At 39.0% G+C, this 24,476-nt stretch overlaps 1 protein-coding gene across 1 annotated transcript in view; it reads left to right on the top strand.

The window, feature by feature from the left end:
- The first annotated feature begins 14,784 nt into the window (after positions 1-14,784).
- Positions 14,785-24,476, top strand: part of MCPH1 (microcephalin 1) — a 121,118-nt gene continuing 111,426 nt past the window's right edge. The window contains 5 exon segments of the mRNA XM_027641083.1: positions 14,785-14,852; positions 16,984-17,075; positions 19,415-19,533; positions 23,647-23,731; positions 24,230-24,350. Of these exon segments, the coding sequence (XP_027496884.1) occupies positions 14,834-14,852; positions 16,984-17,075; positions 19,415-19,533; positions 23,647-23,731; positions 24,230-24,350 (436 nt within the window). The 5' untranslated portion in view covers positions 14,785-14,833.

Here is a 24,476-nt window from a genome sequence, read left to right as displayed (position 1 = left end):
CAAAGCCTTGCTGGAGAGTTTTGAGATATAGAAAGGACTCCCTTGCTTTCTAAACCCCTTCTCAGAGAAGGGTTTAAGTACAGCTGAATCCTATCTTAGCCTTGGACTGTGTTAATGGTTTAAATTTAAGGAATTATTGAGGTATGATTAAACCACTTTACCCCGCAGGTTTTAACGAATATATCTAAATATATAAATGAATTATCTATTATGAGAAATTAACAAACAGGTGAACAGACAAAAGATCTTAATCAGAATTATTTACTACACAACATGAACACTACAAATCTACTAGTAGAGTATAATATAGCATAAAGTAGTAAAGTACACTGTAACAAAGCAATTATTGAAACAATTATATTGAAGCTAGCAAAAAGAAATAACTATTAAGTAAAGATCTCATGTAACTCACCCATACCAACACTCGTGGAGAGATTTCTTTCACGAAGCCTTGAGGAATATCCTTGGAGGGCATCCCCCACAAAGGGAGGAATCTCCACACATACACTCCAAGAAAGGTTATGTCAGAAGAACCTGACTGCATGAGAGAGGACTGAACTTTTATAGTATAAAGTGATTGACTGCTAGTCACACATTCACAGGCCAGCTATCAGCTTATCTGATTTGAAGTCTGGTGAACCAGGATGGTTTTAGTGTAATTAACACCAAGACAACACCTGGTTCCAGCAGTTGATCTTTCATGATGGCTTGCATGATTGCCTGATTGGATTATAGGTCTTATCAGGGTGGGTCTATCCTGCCACAGCCTTGAATTTAGTAAATAATGTCTTTAGCTCTGTTGGTCAGATAGCCTACTTTCAGATCAAGAGAGCAAGAGCAACAGTTCCTATGATGTAAAATAAAACTCCTACAAAAATTGCTAGCTATGTTTCCTTTTTAGTTTTTAGGTGACTTTTGAAATTCAGCTGAGATTGAAAAGTGATGTAAGAATAGTTTTTAAAAATGAAGAAACTGCTTTCCCTGCAGCATTTCAGTTTAATTATGTTTCTGATTTTCTCTTTGTAACCAGAAGCATTGATCAGCCTTGATTCATGTAAAGATCATCTTCTGCAGTGCTTCTTTCTTGTGATATGATGGATACAACCTAATTTTCTAAAACTCTATATGCTTGTTTACTAGCAAATAGAAGTTTTTTTCTTCATTCTTGCTCCACTCTGCCCCCTCCCCATCAAATACGTACATTTCCTATGTTCAGCAATCAAACATAACTTTTGCAGCAATACAAACCATAGCCTGGCTTCATAGTCAGGGTGTAGTGATCCTGATGTTATAACCACAGACAAGTCTGGGACTTGGACATGATTTTCTTTTACTCTCTGAGGCCAGATATTAATAAAGTCCTGAATTCTTTTCTCATGCAACATAGGGTCACACTCCAGAAAAAGCAAGAATTATCACTGGAAAATGCAAAGAAGAGAAGCCATGGATAACATTGCTGTCAAAAATGAGGCTGTATTTGATAATATGCTGTCCTTAACAAGGAAGTATGCTTAAGAAGTTTCTCATCCTCAAGAGTTCCTTTGGGCCCCACCTATTTTTCTCAATCAGATTAATAAAATGAAGCAACATTGTTCAAAAACATGGGTCTTGGAGGAGAGGACCCATTAACCTGAATGCAGCCAACTATGCATCATGAAAATCTGACAGCTTACTGCCACTAAGAGGGGACAGCAAACAACAATGGTATTACCGTCTGTGTATAGAAGGGATAATTTTTAAGCCTGTTTCACCTTCAAAGATATTTTATCACAGATGTACTGCTGTGTGCCCAAATACTTAAGGTCTCTGCATTTAAAACAACGGGAGGCAAATGTTATCCTTAGTAGTGTTGCGAAATTCAAAATGCCCTTGACATTTATTACACTGAGAATTATGATGAGTCTAATTTGTAGTAGACTTGTTAAACTGCTGGAAAGAAGCATATATCATCCCAGTAATATTTTTTCTATGCTTCAAATAAGACATACACATACAGGATTCAAAACGTTTCCCTTATATGAAGTGAAAAAGACATAGACTTCACTCAAAAATACACTGACCTCACTCATCCTATTGTTTTTCTCGAACTTTGCCGCTCCTGAAGTTTCTTTCTGTAAGAACACTTTGTCTCTTCCTCAGCCTTAAGAGACATTAAAATCCTTTTTATAATCCAATACATTGCCAGTAAAAACTCCTTGTTCCAACTGGAAGGCAAAGCAGATGACTTCCGCATCACTGACTATATTCCTAGAGTATGAATCCTTTTACAACCCCATTTGAGACTTTATATAGTACTTTTTATTCAAGCAAGTATAGTGATGTAACTTTTTTCCTAGTAATATATTCACTTCCTTTTTGTCTGACACAATTTTGCTACTATCTGCAAGTCCTATGTGAGAGTGCAACAAGCTATTTCTTCGCCTCAATGTTTTGCCATTTTTGAAAATGTTAGGTGTAGGTCTCATTTTCCCAAACCAGTTAACAGTTTGAGATGTTCAATCCAAACTTCTCTACAAGTCTTGTTTCAGAGGTAGATGATATTTTCTAAGACTATCAGCAACTTACCAAGACAAAAGAAGTTAACATAGGTCATAAGCAAGCAATGAATTTGTCATTCAGCTGTAACAACTCATGTACATACTCTGCCTCTTGTAAACATTTTCTCGAGGGTCAGTGAGAAAGAGTAATCAATCATCCACTTGCTCCTAGGTAAGAGCAGTTTCTTTTTGGCAGCTAGTGAACAAGCTGCTGTGCTACAAATTAACAGATGTGTTCTATAATGACTGCTCTATAGGTCTATCAACAAAAATGTTCTGTATAGTAGCCACACTTAAAGTTAGGCACCCAAAATTATCATAAAAAGGCTAATCATTGGTCTGGAGCCTATTACTCATGCCAAAAGTGTTTTTACAGCTAGCCATATGCTTGTGAGTCTCAGGCCCTAATTTCCAGCCAACAAAAACTGATGTGAAAACTTCAACTAGATGAACAGAAATCAGTTTTGGAAATGTTATGTAGAGCTTCTGGACTTCACAAAAGAATAGTTTTTCAACTTTATCAACAAGCATATGGAAATGTAATATACATGTGGCAAATTAACATAATACAGTAAGAACAAGGTAATCTCTTAGTTCATATAGTGTCTAGCTTTGTGTTGCACTATATCAGAACTGCATTATCTGAAAGAATACAGAAACTAAAGTAGTTAGATAACCACCTCAAGATAATCCCATTCTTGGACTTTGTACAAAACAATCTTTGATCTAAAACTTTAGGATGTCTTCTAAATGTCAAATAACAGGCCTGTTATCTGTCTGTGGGTTTCAGTATTTTCCAGTCTGTGGATCTCTACAGCTTTTCCAGCAGATCTATATGTCACTTTAAATTTTCACATCCACTGGGTTATTGCATAACAAATCCAGTTCATATTGCAAATCCCTACTAAGTGATCTCTGTATCTGTAGCTCACCCAACTGCAGAGCACCCTTTTATCTTGTTTTGTTATGTTTTGAACAGTCTGACAGAGTTGCTTACTCTTCTGATAGGTTTCACTGTATTGGGATGATCCAAATATATTCTATCTCTGCCTTGATGAAAGAGAAATTAGAATCCAACTTCAAACAACTGAAACGCAAATGGGTTAATCTTTAGCATTCTCAAATCTCCCATCTGCCATTTAACTTCTTCCTTATAATCCATTCCTAAATTTTATTCCATTTAATATTAGATGGACCATATTAACTACTGGCTTCACTAGAATTGCATAAAAGATTAGTTTCATCCCTGATTACCAAAAACACATGGTGATCAATCAAAGAAATCAAAATGGGTTTGCTCTACTTGAACACAAATGGATGTTTATCTAACATTTGTCATTTGTTCCTTTGCTGCTTGCCTATACCCTGAAACAACATCTCAGCCTTGGCCACATTGATCAACATAACTGGTCTACTCTGGCCTCCAATCAGGTCTGGAGTCACACCATCTATAACGCTGCTGATACTTTTGAGAAAGCACGCAGGATCACTCTCGAGGAGAAAAGACAACACAGAAAGAATCGTGCCTTGCAGAATATACAACCTAAGGAGTCTTTCTGCTGTGCCTTTTGCAACTGGATGTGCCTGTCTCTTATCGGCCTCTTTAACCACCAGCGTGCTTGTAACAAACGTGGGTAGAGCCCTCCTCAAATCTTCATTCACGAAGCCCAGCCATGATGATGACAACCTACTTTCACATGCAGCAGCACTGAGAGTTACACTTAGTTCTGCTGCACTTCTTCCACTTCTTCGATTTACTGTGATAACAGATTAGCTAAACAGAGCTAGAGGCATGCAAAAAACTTTTTTGCTTGTCTTAGTCTAGATGTTGTTTAAACATATTTGAAAAGGAGAGGGGTGTAAGGCTTGATATGCACACAGGTAACCCTGGGCATCAGGCTGTGTCTGAAAAGACAAAAGGCGAAAGTGGAAACCCACTTTGGTGCTTTTATAACACCACCTTTTGCATGTGCAATAAAACCCAAGGCTGTGTTCTCCCCCTGTGCTCTATGGCCTGCCTGGCCCCCCTGCAGGGGCCTCCAGTCATGTCTGTGAGAATTTTATCACTTGTAGCAAGGGAGTTACCTCTCGGCAGACAGATAAAGATACACAGCATCCTGCATGAGAATGAATTCTTTCCCACGTTAAAGCTTTTTCGTGGCAGCAAAAGTTTCTTTGAGCAGGTGTTACCCTCTCCCTTCTCACCATTTCTTCCAAAGGTCTCTGCACCTACAGGGGGAAACCAACAAGCAGAATTAAAACAAACAAACAAACCAATTTTCCAGATCAATAATTTTATTAGAAAATACAGCACAAAAAATTATGAAATAATGAGAACTCCAGGTGACTCTATCCAGTAATTTTTATAAATATTGCACTAAAAACTAAGTACTTTATAGCATCCTGGAAGACACCATTTCCAATGGTAAAGTGTTCACAGAATTATAGACTATCCCAAATTGGAAAGGACCCATAAGGATCATCGCATGCAACTCCCTGCTCCTCACAGGGCTACCTAAAACTGAACCATATGACTAAGAGCATCAACCAGTCACTCCTTGAACTCTGACAGGCTCAGTGTTGTGACCACTTCCCTCAGGAAAGTCTGTTCCAGTGACCACTCAATCCCTCCGGGAAGAACCTTTCCCTAATTCCAATCTGAACTTCCTCTGAAACAGCTTCATTCCATTTCCTTGTGTCCTATCTCTGGACAGCAGAGAGATGAGCATCTCCCTCTCTGCTGGCTGCCTTGAGAAAGTTGTAGACTGCCATGAAGTCACCTCTCAGCTTTCTCTTCTCCAGGCCAAACAAGCCAAGTGACCTCCTTCTCCTAAGTCTTGCCCTCAAGATCTTTCAGCATGCTGGTCACCCTTGTCTGGACACTCTCTAATACTTTTATGTCCTTCTTATATCGAGGCACCCAAAACTGCACACAATAGTGTGGAGGCTACACATTGGCAGCATTGAGAAGGAAAATGACCACCCTTGACCGTCTGGCAATGCTGCGCTTGATGCAACCCAGGACACAGTTGGCCCTTTTGGCTGCCAGGGCACTGCTGACTCATATTCAACTTGCCATCAAACCAAATCCCCAGATCTCTTTACTCTGGGCTATTCTCCAGACCCTTGAGGAAGACCACACACAGCTCCTGAAGTCCCCTGAAGAACTCCACTGGTGACTGGCTGCCGGACTGATGTAATCCCATTTACTATAACTTTCATGTTGACTCATGAGCCAATTGCTTACCTAACCTATTATGGACTACTATGCTCTATGCTGGACATTGTATTCAGAAGGACACTGTGAGAGACGTATCAAAAGCATTGCTAAAATCTCATACCACCATATCTACTGGCTTCCCTGGGTCAACTAGATGGATGACTTTGTCATAAAAGGAAATTAAGTTGGTCTTTCCCCTCATGAACCTGTGCTGGCTGTGACCAATGACTGTATAGTCTCTGAAGTGCTTTTCAGTAACTCCCAGAATAACCTTCTCTATATTTTTACCAGACTCTGAAGTGAGGCTGTCAGGTCTGTAATTACCAGGTTCTTCCTTCTTGCCCTTTTTGAAAAGTGGGACATTTGCCAGCTTCCAGTTGACTGTGACCTCTCCAGACTCCCAAGATTATTGAAAAATAAAAGAGAGAGGTCCCATAATGACATTAACCAGCTCTTTCAGTACTCTGGGATGAATCCCATCAGGCTTCATAGATCTATGCATATCCAGCTGGAGCAGGAAGTCTCAAACAAGTTCATCATTGGCTGGGAGTTGATCATCCGCCAGTCATGCCCTTCCAACACTGAGCTCCAGGGGTTCCAGGGATCATCATCAGTGTGGAAAACAGAGGCAAAAGAGGCATTAAACATCTCCACTTTGTCTGTGTCCCTATTTAAGCAATAGACCAACATTACTTCTGATTCTCTTTTTGTTATTAACATATGTTAAAAAGCCCTTTTTGTTGTGCTTCACAAATCTAATCAAGTTTTGGCCACGAGAATTTTCTCCCTACAGTGGTGAACAGAATCTCTGTACTTCTACCATGTTGCTTGTCCTCGTCTCCAATGTCCATATACTTTTCTCCTCTGCCTAAGTTTTAGAAGAAAATCCCTGCTCGTCCAAGCCAGTCTTCTGTACCACTTGTTTGACTTCTGATATTTTGGAATTGCTTGCCCTGCCTAATCATCCTGTCCATCACAGTCATGGAGCTCATTCCACCAAGTTTTGCTTCAGCCAATGATGTCATAGCTCTGAGACAGGGTCAAAGCTTCTAGCTCTTCTTTCTTATTCCTCAGGCTGTACACATTTGTATGAGGACATTTCAAACGTGGTCCATGTACTGAACACCATTGCTAGACCATCCCTCAAACATTGGCATACCACCCTCAGACTTATCTGTAGGGAGCCTGGTTCAATTAGCTCTGCTAACTCCTATGCAAAGATCATTTTCCCCTTTGAGACAGGTGTAACCCATCTGTTGCCAACAGGCTTGGTGCCATGTAGACCAACCCATGATCAAAAAACCCAAAATTTTGTCAGGTACACCAGGCTCAGAGCCAGGTTACTGATATATTGGTTCTTCCAGTTTCTTCCCTCATCATTTCCTGCAACTGGACGGACAGAGAACACAACTTGTGCTTCTGATCCCTTAATCAGTTGTCTCAAGGCCCCGAAGTCTCTCCTGATTGCCCTTGGACTTCTTGTTGCAACTTCACTGTTTCTTACATGAAAAATCAATAACAGATCTCATCGCATCTTTACTCAGGTCCAAGGAAGGCAGCAGACCTGTTCTCTACAAGATCAGGTTGCAGGTGGTGTTGTTCCAAGTGGTTTTTTCCACCTTTAGAACACTGTCTTGTACAGGAAGAACCCAAACCACACTTTATTATTGTCAGGTATCCATCTTGTCCAGATGTAGGACTTTGGATATATCATTGTTGAATTTAATGAGGTTCCTATTGGCCCATTCAGGTCCATTTGAATGGCAGCCTTAAACACTGTCAGGAGTACTGACACTACCCCCCAGTTGGAATCATTCACAAACTTAAGCGATTCCTTTCTTACAGCATCAAGGCTCTCACAACCTGGAACTTTAGAAACATAAAAATATACATTCTCAGCCAGAGTTTACCTAATCTGGTAACATATCTCAAATAGAGTCTCAACCTATTTATGGTTTCAGGATTTCCTGAACTAGGCATAACTGTGAAGTACCTAGTAACCCACTTGAATTCTGGGACCACTTCTGTCAGCCACAACAACCAGTTGCCAGGAGTTCTACAGTTTAAGTTCCTCTTGTGTGGAAAAAAACTCACATTTTCTTTTTGCTATGAATATGCCTTCTACTGAACTCTTCTTCATTGGGAAGAGAGAGTGAACAGCCTCTCCCCAATATCACTCTCCAGGTCACTCCTTTTTACACACTCACATCCCCAATCACTCCCACTGTTTTTCAGGCCATTTTGAGGCCCACTAAACTATATGGAATCTATCACATACCTCTACTCACACCAGTCACACTTCTCTGAACCCAAACTCTACTATATCCTACTTAACTTGGGAAACAAGCTCTGCTGATGGGATATGGGCAACGTATAGTACAAGTATAGTAATATTCCTTGTTTTGCTGTCTATTCCCAAAGAGACAGAAACAGAAGGCTCCTTTCCTGTGTGTACCACTTCATCCTTAATACAACTCAGAAGATCTAGTTGGCAAGTAACGCACTTCAGATGCTTTCAAATGAGCTTTGGTCATTCGTGTCAGGGAGATATAAGAAGTTCACACTTAATATTGTTCTCTTTGCTGTGTGCACTGCTTGAGGAGCTGAGTCAGTTGTAGCAGATGTGAATCAGCACCTTTTCTGCTTTAGTTCGCACCCTGAACTCCAAATTCACCCTACCATCACTTTTCCAGAGACTCACAAAAGCTGTGGAGCTCACAGCAGAGGATGGAAATCTCTTAAATTGGTCTCACCTATACAACCAAGACTTGCCTGAACATATGCAACAGCACCGCGTTTCTAAACAGTACCATTTGGGCTGCTTAGCCAAGAGACAATAGGATCATGAAGCATTTTGGATATTTGTCATTAATTCTGTCTTCCATGGTCTGGATCTGCATCTCCACAGAAATGTATGACAAGCAAGCAGCCTGTGTTCAGTACTCCAGTTCTCCATTGCTTGGGAAAATCACAAAGCTTCAGCACAGAATTTCAGTACAGAGGTCAGATAAACTGTCTTTCCCACCCCTTCACAGCTGCAGTCATAGCCTGAACTGAAGGCAGTGAAAACTGTTCAGAGGGCAAATGCATAAGCCTTCCATGCCAGCATGAACAACACAGACACCTGCTTATTAGCATGCTGTTGAGTCATGCTCTCAGCTACATGATGGGCTGTTACTTTTCAGCATGGTGCTGTGTTTTTATTCCACAGTAGGCCTTCATAGTAGGGGTCATAATGTGTCAAAGACATTGTCTTACTGGGAGAGTTAAAACTCCACAAGGATTAGTCTCTATCCTATTATCAGTGTTTCACAAACTCAAAATAAAGCTGGTGCTGTGTCAGCACATTAGCTTTGGATTTAAAAACAGTGATTTCTTAAATTACAGGGTAGAAAGAAAAAATAAAATTGGTGTTACTGCCTCAGCTGAAAGAAGAAAATATTAACTGCTTTTTCATTTCCTGAAGGTTTCATACTTACTTACTTCATGTCATTTTCTTAATCATGAATATCACATTGGAAAATGAACAAAATCATCACATTGATGAGAACATTCAACAATTTTGTAAGACTACATGATCAATAATATTATACTTCCTTCGTGACAGCCAATAAATGTCCCTCAAAATTTTTTCCTTGTTCCATGAAACATAAATAAGAAATGAGAGCAGTAGTAAAGGTTTTTTGACAATGATAAATACACATACATCTGACAAGCATACGTAACTGGTTTTTCCCAATATTACTCACAATGTAAGTGTGAGTAATATTTCTTTGTTTGTTTTACTAATATATACTAATAGCCTACATAATATATATTAAAATAAACAGGGAAAATACGAGATAAGAATTTCCTCTTGTCTGTTTAGATTAAACTACCCTGGAAAACAGAAGTGGTAAGTTGAAACATGTTTTCAAGCATCGGTCAAAGGAGGAAAACAGGAAAACAAACAAGCCACTGTTGGCAACCTCAGGAGGCTTTCTTCTTGTGGAGAAGCAAAGAGACTAGAATGCCTCTAAGGCTACTGAGGCGTGACTCCTGTATCTTATTTACAGCAGTTCAGCACAAGCTATTGCCAGCCTGTATGTCAGATCACTATGTGGTATGAAAAATGGCAACATGAGAGTTTATTTCACTAGTATAGTCCCAATTTTGAGCTATATTAGCACCACTTTCAGCTGGCTTCCTGGTCTGTAATTCTACTATGCATCATCAAAAGTCTAATCAGCTGGAAGTGGCCATTTCTGGGCCCAAAGATGTCTTCCTAGTGCTAACTGGTCAGGAACAATTTTGCTGACTTTTATACCAACTAGGATAGGAGAAAGGAAAAGGCATTTAGGGGCACCATATGGCACAGGGAAGGGAAAAAAACTGTCAGTTGCATAAATGAGGATTCCTGAGATCATGCTAGCATATACCACTTTTTCATAAGAAAACTGTTTTCTAGACGGAAGTAACAAAGATTAAATCTAAGTTCCTGTAATAAACCATTTGATATATGTTACGTTACTGCTACATATGAAGAAGAAGAAGGGGGTTTGTTCAAGTCCTAAATGGGGAAGGTAAATAGACATAAGATAGATCACAGGAGAGGGAGAACTAAAGAATATTCTAATGGAGATCCTGAAGGTGCAGTTAAGACCCAGTCATAGCTCCAGCTAGATACAGTTTTCATCTTACTTACTATTTTAATTATGAGCTTGGAAATAACAAAGTGTGTGCTAATGAAATTTGCAGATGGACTGAACAGAGGCTTTATTAAAACAGAGGCAGACTAGAATACAAAAACAATTGGATGAGCTCACATATTGGAATGTAATGAAATTGAAAACTAATAAACAAGCAGTTATGGTGCCATAACTCATGAGCTGGAAATATAAGTCTATCACAGAATAATTACGTGGTTCCAAGAAAAGGATCATAGGGTGAATTATGTAAAGTGTATCTAGCAGTCCAGTGTTAATAGCATAGTACACAACAGATACACTGTACAATTTTGTGTGCTACTTAACAAATCAAAATTCAAACTGAAACCGGAACACACAAGGACTGTTGGGCTCACTGAGAAAATGAGGAGTCTACTTTTTCAGAGGAGACAATGATAGTGGATGTGGACACTCACAGCTGCTTTCTGGAGCTTTCTCCATGAAGGGACCATGCAAGTTTGTACCTCCTGCAAGCACTTCTTCCTGCCTCTACATCTGTAGTGGTCAAGTAGCATTTAGAGATGATAACTGCAATTGTTACACAAGTGTTCAGGTATTAAAGAAACAAATTGACTGACTGGGATTTACTGATTTATAGGAAGTAGTGCACCCCAGTTGTTTAAGTTTATCTGGGACATAACTTACACTTGGAAATTTAAGAATGTCAAAAAAAAAAAAATACAAAAGGTTAAAGCTGTTGTTTGCCCAAATTGGAAATACAAAGCCAACCAACCAAAGGAACAAACAAACACCACCCAATAATCAATACACAAAATTAGACTCCACTTAATAATAGCAAACCTCCTTATTTGTTTTAGGTATCTTTCAAACACTTAATGTCACGTCTTAGGGAGTAAGTAATACATAGCCCACCATCTGAACTCTGTGTCTGAGAAATGAACCTTGTCTCTGTGATACAGCCTTACAAAATACAATCCCAAAGGTCCCTTCCAATTTATATCAATCAGTTAAGAGCTGGCTGAGAAGGACTCTTGACTTAGCAAAGAAAAGACTTGAGAATACAGATCTTTTTCATATTTTACCTAGCTTTGGAAAATTACATGCATTGTTGGGTTTTTTTTAGTTTTTCAAATTCTTTGGATGCCTGACAAACATTTCAGTATTCATAGAACTTTTACTTTTTTGGGACTATTAATTCTTTTTGATTAGGAGGTCAGTTGAAATGTAACTTTCACTGTTCCTTCCTTTCTCAAGATTATTTACCTGTAAAACTCTTTCTTGCCAGTGTTGCATTCTATAACCTGTATGTCCTAGTAACAGAATGTGCAGAAATCATGTCAATCTAATAGTTGATGCTACATTCCTAGCTTTATAGACACCATGAAATTGCATGTCATCAACCCAAACAACAAGCCTATTAAGATGGCACTAACTTAATGTAAGTAAGCTCCATTTGTTGTCATTTTCAGGAGTTCGTTATGGCATGAAAGCTAAAACAGCCTGATGTATTCAAGCTGACAAAACAGCAGCTGTAAAAATATATTGCTGCTTTCCGTAAGTACTACAGGATTATAAATGCTAAGGAGGAACTGACAGCAAGACAATACTGGCGCAAGAACAGACAGCTATTAACTAACCATGGAATTCTGAAGGGTAGTCACCATCTGATAACTGAGTTCCTGTAAAGCCTGAAGTAACTCTGAGGTCAAAATGTCAACAGTTTAGGACAAAACTGTAAATTTGTAGGATATTTTTGGCATTGTATGTATTTGTTTCTGTAATAAAAAAGGTGGGCATTCCAAACCCAGTGTTCTCATGAGTAGTCCTAATCTGCTCCGATAATGAATTATAACATCTTCTTGCAACTACTACTCTTCATTTTCTCTACCAATGTAGAATCAGAGCACGGAAATAATTGTACAATTCAGTATATTTCCCTTTAGCATCTAAAAAACCTGCTATTACCTTTTACATAAGGGCTCAAACACAGCCTGCGGATTTTTTACTAAGGGTTTGCAGTGTACATTTAAATCTCCCCTACCTCCACTTCTGAAATTGCCTTCAGATTAATGTTCATAGATGCTGCATTAAGACTAGACTCCCTTTTCCTTGAGGCAGGGTTGAGAACCTTGGTAAAAATATTACATTCTTGTCTAGCAAAATACTATGTAACATACTGACAGAAATGCAAAATATAGGTAAATGCAAACAAACATATATATGTAGATTGACTGGTCACTTTATACACATAGTGAACACGAAACTGAAAGGAAGCCTGTCACAGGTTCAGCAGATGAAGGACCCAAGAACTTGTGCTCAACATATGCCATAGATCTAGTGCCATATCAATGCCTTGGAAAATAAACAAACTGAATCAATACTAAAATATTATATAATAAATTAAGATATCTTAAATAGCATTGGTACAGCCATCTGCTTGGAAGACTCCTAGGGGTCAAGATTTTGAGTCTGTCCATGAAAGTAAGAATGGACATAATGGACCCAAAGGTATTTTAGGTCAGCACTGTCTCTCCAGTGGGAAATTACTGAAACAAAGAACAAAAGAAAAGAAAACACCAAAGTATTCATTGTAACTTCTCAGAGTCCAGCAATATACAATTCAGGGCTTTACTGAGGAAAAGATGGCTTTGTACACTTTTTATAGTCTTAAAATGGATTTCATGAATTTGCTGAATATGCTTCTAGAAACCATGTGGTTTACTAGCACTCTGAACACACTTCCACAGCCTGATGAAGCACAATGTGGAAATATCTCTTCCAAGAAGATGCCATCTGCCAGTCTTTTGGTGCTCGCTATCTCTCGCCGGGAATGCACCACTCCAGGTCCACCTTCTGCATATGTTTATGATTTTAAGGGCCTCTAGCACATCCAGCTTCCACTGTTCCTTTTCCAAGCTGACAAGTTTTTGTCTGAATACTGATTTCTGCTAAGGAAATCACTCAGTATCCTTGTTTTGCATCTCTCTTGTTTTTCCATATCTGCTATATTATTTTTCAGATGATGAAATGAGGTTTGCACATTGAAGATTTCAGGACAACCATATTTGTCCAGCCATATAGCAACCCCTGAGCTGTATGAGTTGTACAGTGAAGCTGTGCAGCATCATTTTCCTTGATGTACTCCTTCTTTCTCATGGCAAATCTCTTTATACTCACTAATTCTATTATTTTTTATACATTTTATCATTTTTCCTGGGGAAACCATCAGTTTTTCTCTAATTTCCCTCTGGTATCACATTTACTACACTTCAGCCTTCTAGCACCAAAGCCAGTTCCCGCTACAGTGCACTAACTATAGTTAATAGTACAGTTGCTGTCAAGCAATTTTGTAAGCTTTCATAAATACTGTCTCATAGTGCTCTTTGCCAATCCCTGTTTTGCTGGCTTTTTCACTTCAGACACTGCAGTTTGCGCCACCAGAGGGTTGAGAGGCTGCTGGTACTCTGATGCACCTTTCTAGAAACTAAAATTCTTCCTCATGGTTAATGGCAACACAGAAAATTCACTCAGTGTTTGGTTGTCAAAATATCCTGGCATCCCAACCAGCAGAGAAATAGTGTGGCCAGCAGGAATAAGGAAATGATTCTTCCTTTGTAATGGTACTGATGGGGCCACGCCTTGAGTTCTGTCTCCAGTTCTAGGACCCTCAATTCAGGAATGACATTGCACTGGTGCGTGTCCAGACAAGGGCAACAGAGCTGGTGAAGGGTCTGAAGCACAAGTCACATGAGGAGCAGCTAAGGGAGCTGGGGTTGTTTAGGCTGGAGAAGAGGAGGCTTAGAGGGGGTTTCATTGCTCTCTACAGCAACCTGAAAGGAGGTTGTAGCTAGCTGGGTGGCATCTCTTTTCCCAGGCAACTAGTGACAGGACAATATAACATAGGCTTAAGCTGCACCTGGGGAGGTTTAGGTTGGACATGCGGAAGAATTTCTTCCCAGAATTAATGATTAGATAATGGAATGGGCTGCCCACGGCGTTGGTGAAGTCACCGTCCCTGGTGGTCTAGTTGACATCGTGGTGTTTGGTTATAGGTTGGACTTTGATGATCTCAGAGGTCATTTCCAACCTAAGTGATTCTGTGATTCTGTAGCACAGTTTCCAGCAGCATTCGCTATCACGAACCTCTGCCGGCGCAGGGCAGGGCCGGAGCTGGGCAGAGCACACACCTGTTTCTGAGCAGGACTGCGTGGAGCACGCACCACTTTGCACTCCAGACATGTGTGGACACGACGCGGCCGCCGGTCCCTCCAGCCCCTCCGCAGGCCCTGCCCGCCGGGTCCCCCTCAGAGCCCCGGCACGGCCCCGCGCAGAGCGCAGGCGCGGCGGGGCCGGCGCGGGGGCGGGTTTGAACGGTGGCGGGTGTCGGAGCCTCCCGGGTTGTGGCGGCAATGGAGCCCGTTCTGACAGGTACCGGCCCGTCCGCCCCGCGGGGGCTTCTCCTGGCGCGGCCGAGAAGGGCCGCCGGGCTGGCGCGGGCCTCACTGTCCCGCTCTCCTTCTCCTTGCGGCCCTTGCCCCGGCACCTTCCGGCTGGGCAGCCGGCGGGAAGTGGCCGGGCCGGGCGGGTGAGAGGCTGCAGTCGCGGCCGCCCGTGGCGGGGGGACAGGGCTCCCCCGCAGGTCGCTCTGGCTCGCCGCGAACCCGCCCGGTCCCGGCGGCGGGGCCCGGCCGTTCCGGGGCAGGCGGGCTGTGCCCGGCAGGCCCGGCGTGAATCTGAGGTGCCGGGACGGGCCGGACCCGCCTCGCTCGGGCTGCCCCGCTGGGGTGGCTCCCGGTACTGCATGGCTCGGAGCCGCCATCCGCTCTTCCTGCTCCCGTCAGTCCTGGCTTCCTTCTGCATCTCTCTAAATTTCTGCCTCGCCAAGTTGCCCTCTAATGGCAACTCAGCGATCACCGCCTTCTCTGAGGCCTTCTAAGCATAAGTTGGCGTTTTCAGATTTCAGAGCTCTTTTAGTTGAAAAAAGCGCTTCTTCATTTTCCTTTCCATCAACTATACAAAAACTACAAAGGGCCTTGGAGTATATTTGATTACCTAAAATTGACTAATTATCATGAAATGTACCTTTGATCCTCCTGCAGGTGCATGGAGCTTTGAAGTAGCATCCCTCAAAATTCCTAGTGTGGCCTTTACTGAAATGTTCCGATCTGTTTTTCTAGAAGAATTATACCTATGAAGGTTCTAAAATATTTCCTGTAAGAGGAAGATAGTGTCTCTTCAAATACAAGTGCAGTGTTTCTCACAATAAAAGAATCAAGGGGAAAAAGCAACTCTTGTCAAATGCTACCCCGGTCTAGTAGTAGAATGAACCCAGCTGGTGCACTGGAGTAGATTTAAGTTCCCGTGTATATCTGAAGTCATAGTACTGATAATGAGATTTTTCCCAGTGGACTGAATAAGGAAGTGGTTTATGTTTCATATTTCTCTTGTATGTCAAAATTATTTCTAGCAATTATAAAACTATGTTAATCTATAGAAGTACTTCTACTGTTGGAGCGTTGTTCTAGTTTTCATTTAGAAAGAAGACAGGCGGCACTACTTACTAGTTAATCAGCAAGGCATGTGTCGTAACTAAGACAATTAAACAATATTTGCTGAGGATGACCCTTTTAAATTGAAACTCTCGATTTATTTCATCAGTTCTGAGAGTTGTCTGGCCTGTGGTTTGTATAAAGTTGTTTTTGGTGAACTGATATGCCTCTAGTTTCTGGAACTTTCCTGATTCATCATCAAAACGGAAAAGTGGCATGGCCAGTGGAACTGTAGTTTTACTTTAGTGCCCATCCTGAAATGAAATTAAAATTAATGAAGGGATTGTTATGAGTTTTATTTGCTTATCCCCCCATGTCAGTACTTCTGTATTGATTTTTTTAAAGACTTTGTTTGGTTGTTTAAAGACCTTGTCAACCAAGGCTGGTTTCATTCCTTGAAGAGATCGTTGAACTGCTTGATAAAGGAAGCTACTTAAATGTGAATACCTAAAGTTATATAAGGCAGCTGACATGAAATTTTATTAGCCCCTGTTATATGTACCTAATTTGAGGTGGTTGGATATAAATAAAGTGAAAATTCAAGTCGATGGGAAACTGTTAAGTAGTATTTTTGTAGAGTTTTCTGGGAGTTTGGGGAAGGAATAATTCTATTGTGGTTATTTAATTTTGTTCTGTAGCTTGTGTTACATCAACTTGTCTTCAAATTTTTGATTAACCTGAAGTTAGCAGTGATTAAATAATGATAAGGGTAAGCAGTCATGTAAAGATAACGCATTACTTCTTAATCTGGTAGTGTGTTTTAAATAAGTGAAGTGAAACGTTGTTTAACTAGTGTCAGACTTCTAAGTTAGCTTAATTACAACTAATTTAAGGGACATAAATACAAAAACTTTCTGCTGCTAAAAGCTGATACTCAGTTTACTAAAATGTATATTTGCAAGTGAATACAATATGTATAGAGACAAAATTTTATTAGAAAGGCAGCCTAACCAGTTTTACCATATTATATACTTTATTAGTTGTTTGTTGCTTTCTCTCTTCTTATCCAGGTGTTTCTGCATTTGTAGAAGTTTGGTCATCTAACAGAACAGAAAATTACTCAACAACCTTTGAACAGCAACTTCTTGATATGGGAGCCAAAGTAAGGAGACTATTTTGAAATAAATAGAATAGGAAAGCACTTAATTACACACTAGCTTGCTTGTTCTGCCTGTCATGTATATTCCTTTTTAGTATGAGTTTTTAGAGGGCAGGAAGGAAGAAAATCACAGACCCAAGAGCAGACCAACATGCTGTGAAATTCTTGCTCTGACAGATGGGAAATGCATTTAAAGCCTCTCTACATCTAGAAACCTCTTTACATATTAATGTGATAGCCTGCCTTTCTTGTGAAGTATTGAGCTTGCCATGTACTATGGGCAAAACAAATCAAAGTGTTGAAAACCTGTGGTTTGCAAGTATGTACCTTAGGTGGTTTTGTTTTCTTTAACTTGTAGGCAGCTGCTCTGTTATTAGTAAAATTTTCTAAGTACCATGGCATTTTACTCTTTCATTCCCTCTCCCACAAATGTTCTTCAGTTCCAGAAAGTGCTAGTAAAAATACATCTAAGAGACTCAGTGTATGTCAAAATGATTTTCTCCATACCAAATATAGTTGACTTGTAGGTGCAAAAGATGTTTAATTGCCAGCTGTAAAATTTCAGCCAGAGACCAAAGTCAAACTCACATCTTCCCTTCTTTCACATTATCACTGATTAATGGAGATTTTTACAGCCCACATCATACTCTAAAAAACATTTGTGTGAACTCCCAGTGCTCTTTAAGTGGGCATGTGTAGATATATCTTGCTGTAATTAAGAAAGCTTGCTGATCTCCCTCAGTCCTCTCTGTATGAAATAAGTTGAGAGAGTGCGACAGAACAGTAGGATAACTGGTTTTATTATAAAAGCAAACGCAACTCTCAATAAATAAGTCAAGTAACAAATATTTCTTATTCTTTTGTGCTGTACTATCAGATCTTTGTAATTCAATTCTGATGATAGATTTTTCTCACAGAAAATATGACAAAAGCATAGGGCTTCAAAATTCTTCAGATTGATTGAAGTAGCCAAATATGGTGGAAGGTGCAGGCAGATGATGTGGATGAGCCTATTTAGCAGATCCCTGTGACTGAAAAGGGGTGGTCATGCCCCTTCATTATTCCAGACACTTCCCTTTTATCGGCTTAGCACATGATAGTAGGCTGGCGTGGCTCATTGTGTCAGGAAATTAAACTCTGTATTAGTTTTTCACTAGATTGTTGATTCAGACATCTCCAGGTAAGTTCAGCTGAGCTGCAGAAGACGTCTGGGGTAAGGGAGGAGGTGGGAGGGGTGAGAGGGATGTATAAGATGGTGTTCCTCCATAATTTGGAGACAAAGCTATATCAAGCATCTGTCTCCTTAGGACATGAGCTGTCAGCTGGATACTGGCAAAAGTGAGTAAGCAATTGTATCTGGAATCATAACTTATTCCAAGAGAGATTCATCTGTCCCATATACCTAGATACTTAAAAATTATGGGATTTTGTCTGCTAAGAAGTCATAAATCAGCTTGCCACCAGAAATTTTTTGCAAAGCTGAATAGTTTTCTTAAAACTAAATACAGACACAGCATGCTGAGAGCCAAGTATAGTGGTGCAGCTGAGAGAGCAACAGCTGAGAGAGCAACATTTGACTGTGCTGAGAAGGTGCTGCTGCTGTAAAAAATGGGTTGTATTGGTCTCACCATGTCAACAGTCACAACTGATCAAGCAGTTCTGTGTAGGGTGTTTAGTCTCCACAAAGGAAATTTTGACTGTGAAGAATGGAATATCTAGAACTGAAAACATTATCACTTAGTTGTCAGTAGAAGCTGATAATTGACAATTTGATCAGATGTGGAATATAACTGTGTACTGACTTTAATTTTCTGTATTTCTCACTTTTTAAAGCATTCAGATATAATTTTTTTTTAGTGGCACCTTCAGCCTTCCCTCGAAACTAGCAGTGATCTTTATTGATGAGAATTGGTTTAAAGAGTGAGATTAGCTGTACTCTTTAAGCCTTAGTTATTTGCTGAATAAAAGATATAATTTGCTATTTCTTTAGATAGTGGCATCTGCTTTCTATACTGGCTGTTGCATAAGAAATTATGTTGCACTACATAAGTAAGTGATACAGCTAGAGTAGGGAGCTGGAATTAGTAACCTAGAAAAAAGAAGTCTGAAAACAAAAGGCTACTCTAGCCCTCTAGCCTGCATTGCTTGAAAAATGAGGCTTGAGTTTTGATTGTCTGAGGGTTTTTGCAAAGATGGGAAAGATCAAAAGAGTTTTTGACATAATGTTTTGAATAAGTTTTTATGCTAATGGTTTATACACTAAAAATAGACTACAGTAGCTAGTTTCATTAGCATTTTCCTATTATCAGACTTACAGGTGAGCTCTCTGTGTACTTCTGCAGGTCTCTAAAACTTTGAACAAACACGTGACCCATGTAGTCTTCAAGGATGGACGTTTGACTACATGGAAAAAAGCACAGAAGATGGGCATAAAAACAGTTTCTGTGCTTTGGGTGGAAAAGTGAGTACTCATGGTTATGATGAATGTGACTTTTCTCAGAGATAATGAATTCTAGTATTGTTTTATTGAAAAACTTCAGTACAGAACCTGTTTTATTAATGTACTTGAAATAGTGATAAATCCATGGGTAAATTGTAACTTTCCTATGACATTATTCCTATTATAAAGCATGTTAGTTGCATAAAAAGGTAAAATGTTAACTCTTAAAAAATGAATGTGTTGAAGTAGTTTCAAAGTACATTTGTTAACTATTCAGTGTTCTACTCCTTACTGTCAGAAGGCATGCATAGGCAGTGAAGGCCAGATATTTATGTTGGATAGCATTCTTCCATTTTCCTATGAAAAAGTACATTTCATCAAGGGCATTTTACTATTTCTGTACTTCTGTAGAAAGAATATATCCTAGCAAGAAAGAAAAAGATCCATATGTAGTCTGGCTTTTAAGACATTTGTCAAGTTCAGAACAGCACTACTTGAAGATTCTCTTCTACCATACGGAAAAAGTTAAATTTATTTTAAAAAGTTGTAAAAAAATTTTGGCTATGCAGCCGATCAGTGAGAATTTGCTAGTCCAGAGCTGCTTCTCTCGAGTTTACAAAGTGCTTGTGAGACCTAACTTAGATTTCAGACGAAGTGTCAAAACACAGTTTATGAATATGCATGTGTTATATTCAAACATTCCAATCAATAAATCGATGTGATGATGAAAATTAGAATATAAGTCAAGTAAAGAGGGCCTTACCTATACCAATTATAATATGCACAGAGATAGCAGTCTTACTGCAAAAATTTTGGGGTTATATGTTTTTTTTAAAAAAGGGGGGGGCAAATCTGATCTCTTCAGCCACTTAATTATAGGCCAATACAACCAGAAAACTTGTGATGCAAGGCCATTAGCATAAAAAGAAATTTCTGTAGAAGTAGGGGTTTTTCTTTTTTTTTTTTTTTAAGGATGTCAGATATAGAAGTTACAGACGCATAATCCAACCAGCTTTAACAACAAGGAAAAAATACTTTAAGTTCCCAAAAATGCGGGTGAAGCAAAATTGTGTTTATGTGAATGTATTTCCCTAGGACTTGGATGTGCTATGGTAAAAAGAATCTCAAAAAAGTGCAGATGAGTAGCATCAGCCATGGAAAAAGAATGAGAGTGCCTTACAGGGGAGAGTCTCGGACGTGTCATACAGAAATACTGTCTCCATAATAGCAGTTCCACCACAAGAATCTTCTCTGCAATGCTGGAAGGCATTGAGTGGATGAACACTATAGAAAGTTGAGCCATAGAGACAACCAGATATGTAACACTGTAGGAGACAGCAAGGAGCTTTGAAATCCAGGAGTAAAATGCTCAAGAAACTTTTGCTGGATACCAGCAACAAAGGGAAAAAACAAGAAAAAGAATCTGGAGGGAAAACTTAAACTGTTTGGTAGGAAAGAGAAGGCTAGCATCTTCCTGGTATTTTTTTAAATGTTCCTAGTATCATTCAGACCAAGGCAAGGTCTTGGTATAGAAGATGAAGTTTGTTGGAACTGGGGGACTCCTCTGAAATAGAGGTATTTTGCTGCAGAGGAGGATCCAAGCTGTGAATTATGATTGAACTTCTCTGTAATCTTTTTCTTCTACCTTTTAGTTTAAAGTAAATGCCAAAAGAAGAACAGAAGAACATACAGCTTAGATTGGTGCATACTGTAGGCAGAATTTATGGGAATATCATATCCTTGAGCAAAGTATAGGTCAGGAGTGGTAGAAGCTTACATACGAGATAGTAATAAATATTCTTACTAGTCATAGGGTTATGCAAATGAGGCACAGGCAGTACAAAATTAAATCAGTCTGTGCTAGCATTCAAATTTTTTTTTTGTAATAAGATGAGGAAACTGGAGTGCCTGACTTTAAATTATACGCCTTGTATATCAGTGTCTGAGACACTGATAGGCAGAAGACAGTCTGTTGAACCCTGGGAAAATGTAAAGAATGTGTGCCAGTAAAATAGTTGTCCTGTGTGGATGGAAGCTTAGTTTAAACCTGACAACTGTGTAAGCAGATAATGCAGAGTTCCTATGAGTTGAAGTTTTAGCATTGCTAAAAAAGATGGATGGCTTAACCAGCTGCTCCGTTCAATAGCAAGGGGAACATTCTCAGAATGATCAGAAATGCTGTGAAACATCATTTCAGGAAATGTAATAGTAAGTGTCAACTGTCTAGTGTAGACTGGGAGTTGGGTGACCCTATTGGAGTGCAATGCAAACCAAATATCTTAGTTATTGTTTAGTCTTAATTGGTTGGTGGATGGTTCTTCTAATATTTAAGTAATTTTTGTAAGTATGGCCACAGTATAAAATATATGTTTGTACTGGAACACCAAACCCAAGAACTTCTGTGATGGTGCTTAAATTCAAAAGGGAATCTGCTTGAAGTGGAAGTAGCTCTGTTAAGAAGCTAAGACAGTAAAGGGAATAAAATTCTTCCTAGTGTCAAGGAGACTATTTAAAGCATAAGTCCTCTTAAGCATATCAGAGAGAACATGAATATCACATTTTCGGACTTACAGTAAACATTTCCATAACATTGTCACTTCAACAGTAGTCAAAAATCATATTAAGCAGAACATGAAACTTCATGTAATGGAATGACAGCATTTTATTGTGGTTACATTTGGAATGTTGCCAGAGATGGCAATTAGCATTACTGAAGTTTACTTATAAGATGTGATCGAAGAGACAATAATGCTTCAGTCAGGAAAAGAAATGGGAGTGGAGGAGGGAGGCTCTTGTGAATACAAATGTTCATATAGAGAGGCTGAATATGAAATGAATGTATATTTTCCTTTCCAATAGAAGAATGAGAAAGCATCACATGCATATGCCTGGATGCAGATTCAGAGCAAACAGTAAATGATGGTTTTCAACAGAACTCCTTGATGCAGAAACATAGTCAGCAAAGATTTACATGGGTTTAGAAAATTGCTGAAGCAATTAAATGTTTATCAAAACATAAATACAGTGTTGTATCTGACCATGTCTAAACAAGAATTCTGTGGAACATAGACAATTGAAGTTTAAAAAAATTTGTGACTCCAGAGTAAAGGTATTTTTAATTTAAAAAAAGTTGTTTAGTTTCCTTCTCTTTTGTCACCTTTCTAAGAATGGTAGATATGTCTCATGTTAAAAACAGTGAACAAAATCATGGATTTGCTATTGTGCAAACAAATTTTAAGTTTAATGCAAAATGAGTGACAGCTTTGGGATCACTGAGAAAAATCTTTTTGCATCTTCTTCAACACAAATACAGTGAGCAACCTAAAAAAAAACAAAACCCCAAACCAAAAAGAACCCTATAAAAGACAGAATTGCTACAATCTGCGTCCAGATTAGGAACACTTAATACTTCCATATCGAACCCATGATTGTGGAACTCTACCTGTATATTCTTAACTCGTCTCACAAATAAATGATAAATCATTTACATTCAGAATTGTATGCAAAAATTCTTATATTTAGTGGCCAAATTTTCTTCTGTTTAGCTTCTCTGAATCAACGAAATGTCTGAATTAGTGTAATTTTTCATGTTGTCTGCATCTATGCTGATTAACAGTCTCAAAAGTCCATCGTTTTGAATATCTCTTTTTGATGCTCCAGAGAATTCTAAATTCAGTTTGTTTGACAAATGCACGTAGTAGTTTGGCTTTTTTCTTCGTTCAGAATTGAGTAACTGAGGATTAGATTATAATTGTACAACCACAGACTTTCTAGCAGTTTCATCACTAGGTGTCAGTAGAGCCACACTGATGGCTGCAGGAAGGACTTCAGCCACAGCTTTGGAATGTGTGCAAAATAACAGGAGTGGGAATCTTTCAGTTTCAGAACAGCAATTTAGAGGGCATCATTAGCACAAAAAACTGTATCACGTATCTGGCATGTAAGGTATAGATTTGGGTGATTTTTTTAGCATTACAGTAGTTACCTTAAAGTTACACACTTAGGAAGGATTGGTGTTACATTATTACAGTGCTCAGATGGCTTTTTTTGCAGTAAAGGTTGTCATTCTTAAAAACAGACAAACAAAACCAAGAGAAGAAAACCTCAGCAAACCTGCTCTAATTTGCTGTACAGGTGTCAAGAAACTGGAGTACGTGTTGATGAGTCCTTATTTCCTCCGCTGAACACTAGTGAAGGATTTCCACTACTGATCAAAAAAGTATGTGATTTTTTTTTTTTTTTAAATAGAACAGTAAACTTTAAAGTTTGAACTTAACTTTCTGACCTCCGGCATTTGAGCTGTTTATTTTCAGAACATTCTGTAAACTGTACTTATCCATCTAAATAGGATTTTAGAGATAGGCTGTTGGTGTGATCATGTGGCATCTTACCTGAAGAAAGTATACTAAAATACAGTTTTTGTATTGGTGAATAAAAAATGAAGATGTTTCATTGAGTTGCAACAAACTCTATTTAAAAAAAAAATACCTTTGAAGCTTTAGCTTTGCTGCAAACAGTAAAGATCTGTTAGGTTCTTTCCTACTTCATATTAAAGTTCACTTTCAAAAATGTTTACTTCTGCAATTACCTGTGACTCTCAAGATAAGTAGCATAAACACCAATAATAAATACTGTGATGAAGAGATAGGCAAATAGGAAGTATAGTTACTTCTGGCAGTTTTATACTATGTAACTAATAGTTTTGTGTGTCTTGTAGCACAAATGTATGCAGCCAAAAGACTTTGTTGAAAAAACTCCGGAAAATGATAGAAAGCTTCAGAGAAGACTGGACCAGATGGCTACAGATTTAGCTATACAAAAGACAACAATTAATGCTGGTAAGAACTATTTTTGACTAACATTCAACTATCTGAAGTTATTTCTTTAAAGCACTTGATAGGGTTTTGTTTTTTGGTGGTTTTTTTTTTTTTTTAGTTTTATGCATCTCGCCATGAAAAATGAAG

Source organism: Corapipo altera, unplaced genomic scaffold, assembly GCF_003945725.1.
Source record: "Corapipo altera isolate COAL_440 unplaced genomic scaffold, ASM394572v1 46, whole genome shotgun sequence".
NCBI lineage: Eukaryota > Metazoa > Chordata > Aves > Passeriformes > Pipridae > Corapipo > Corapipo altera.
The sequence above is the reverse complement of the archived record's forward strand: the minus strand, read 5'-3'. Positions and strand labels throughout refer to the sequence as shown.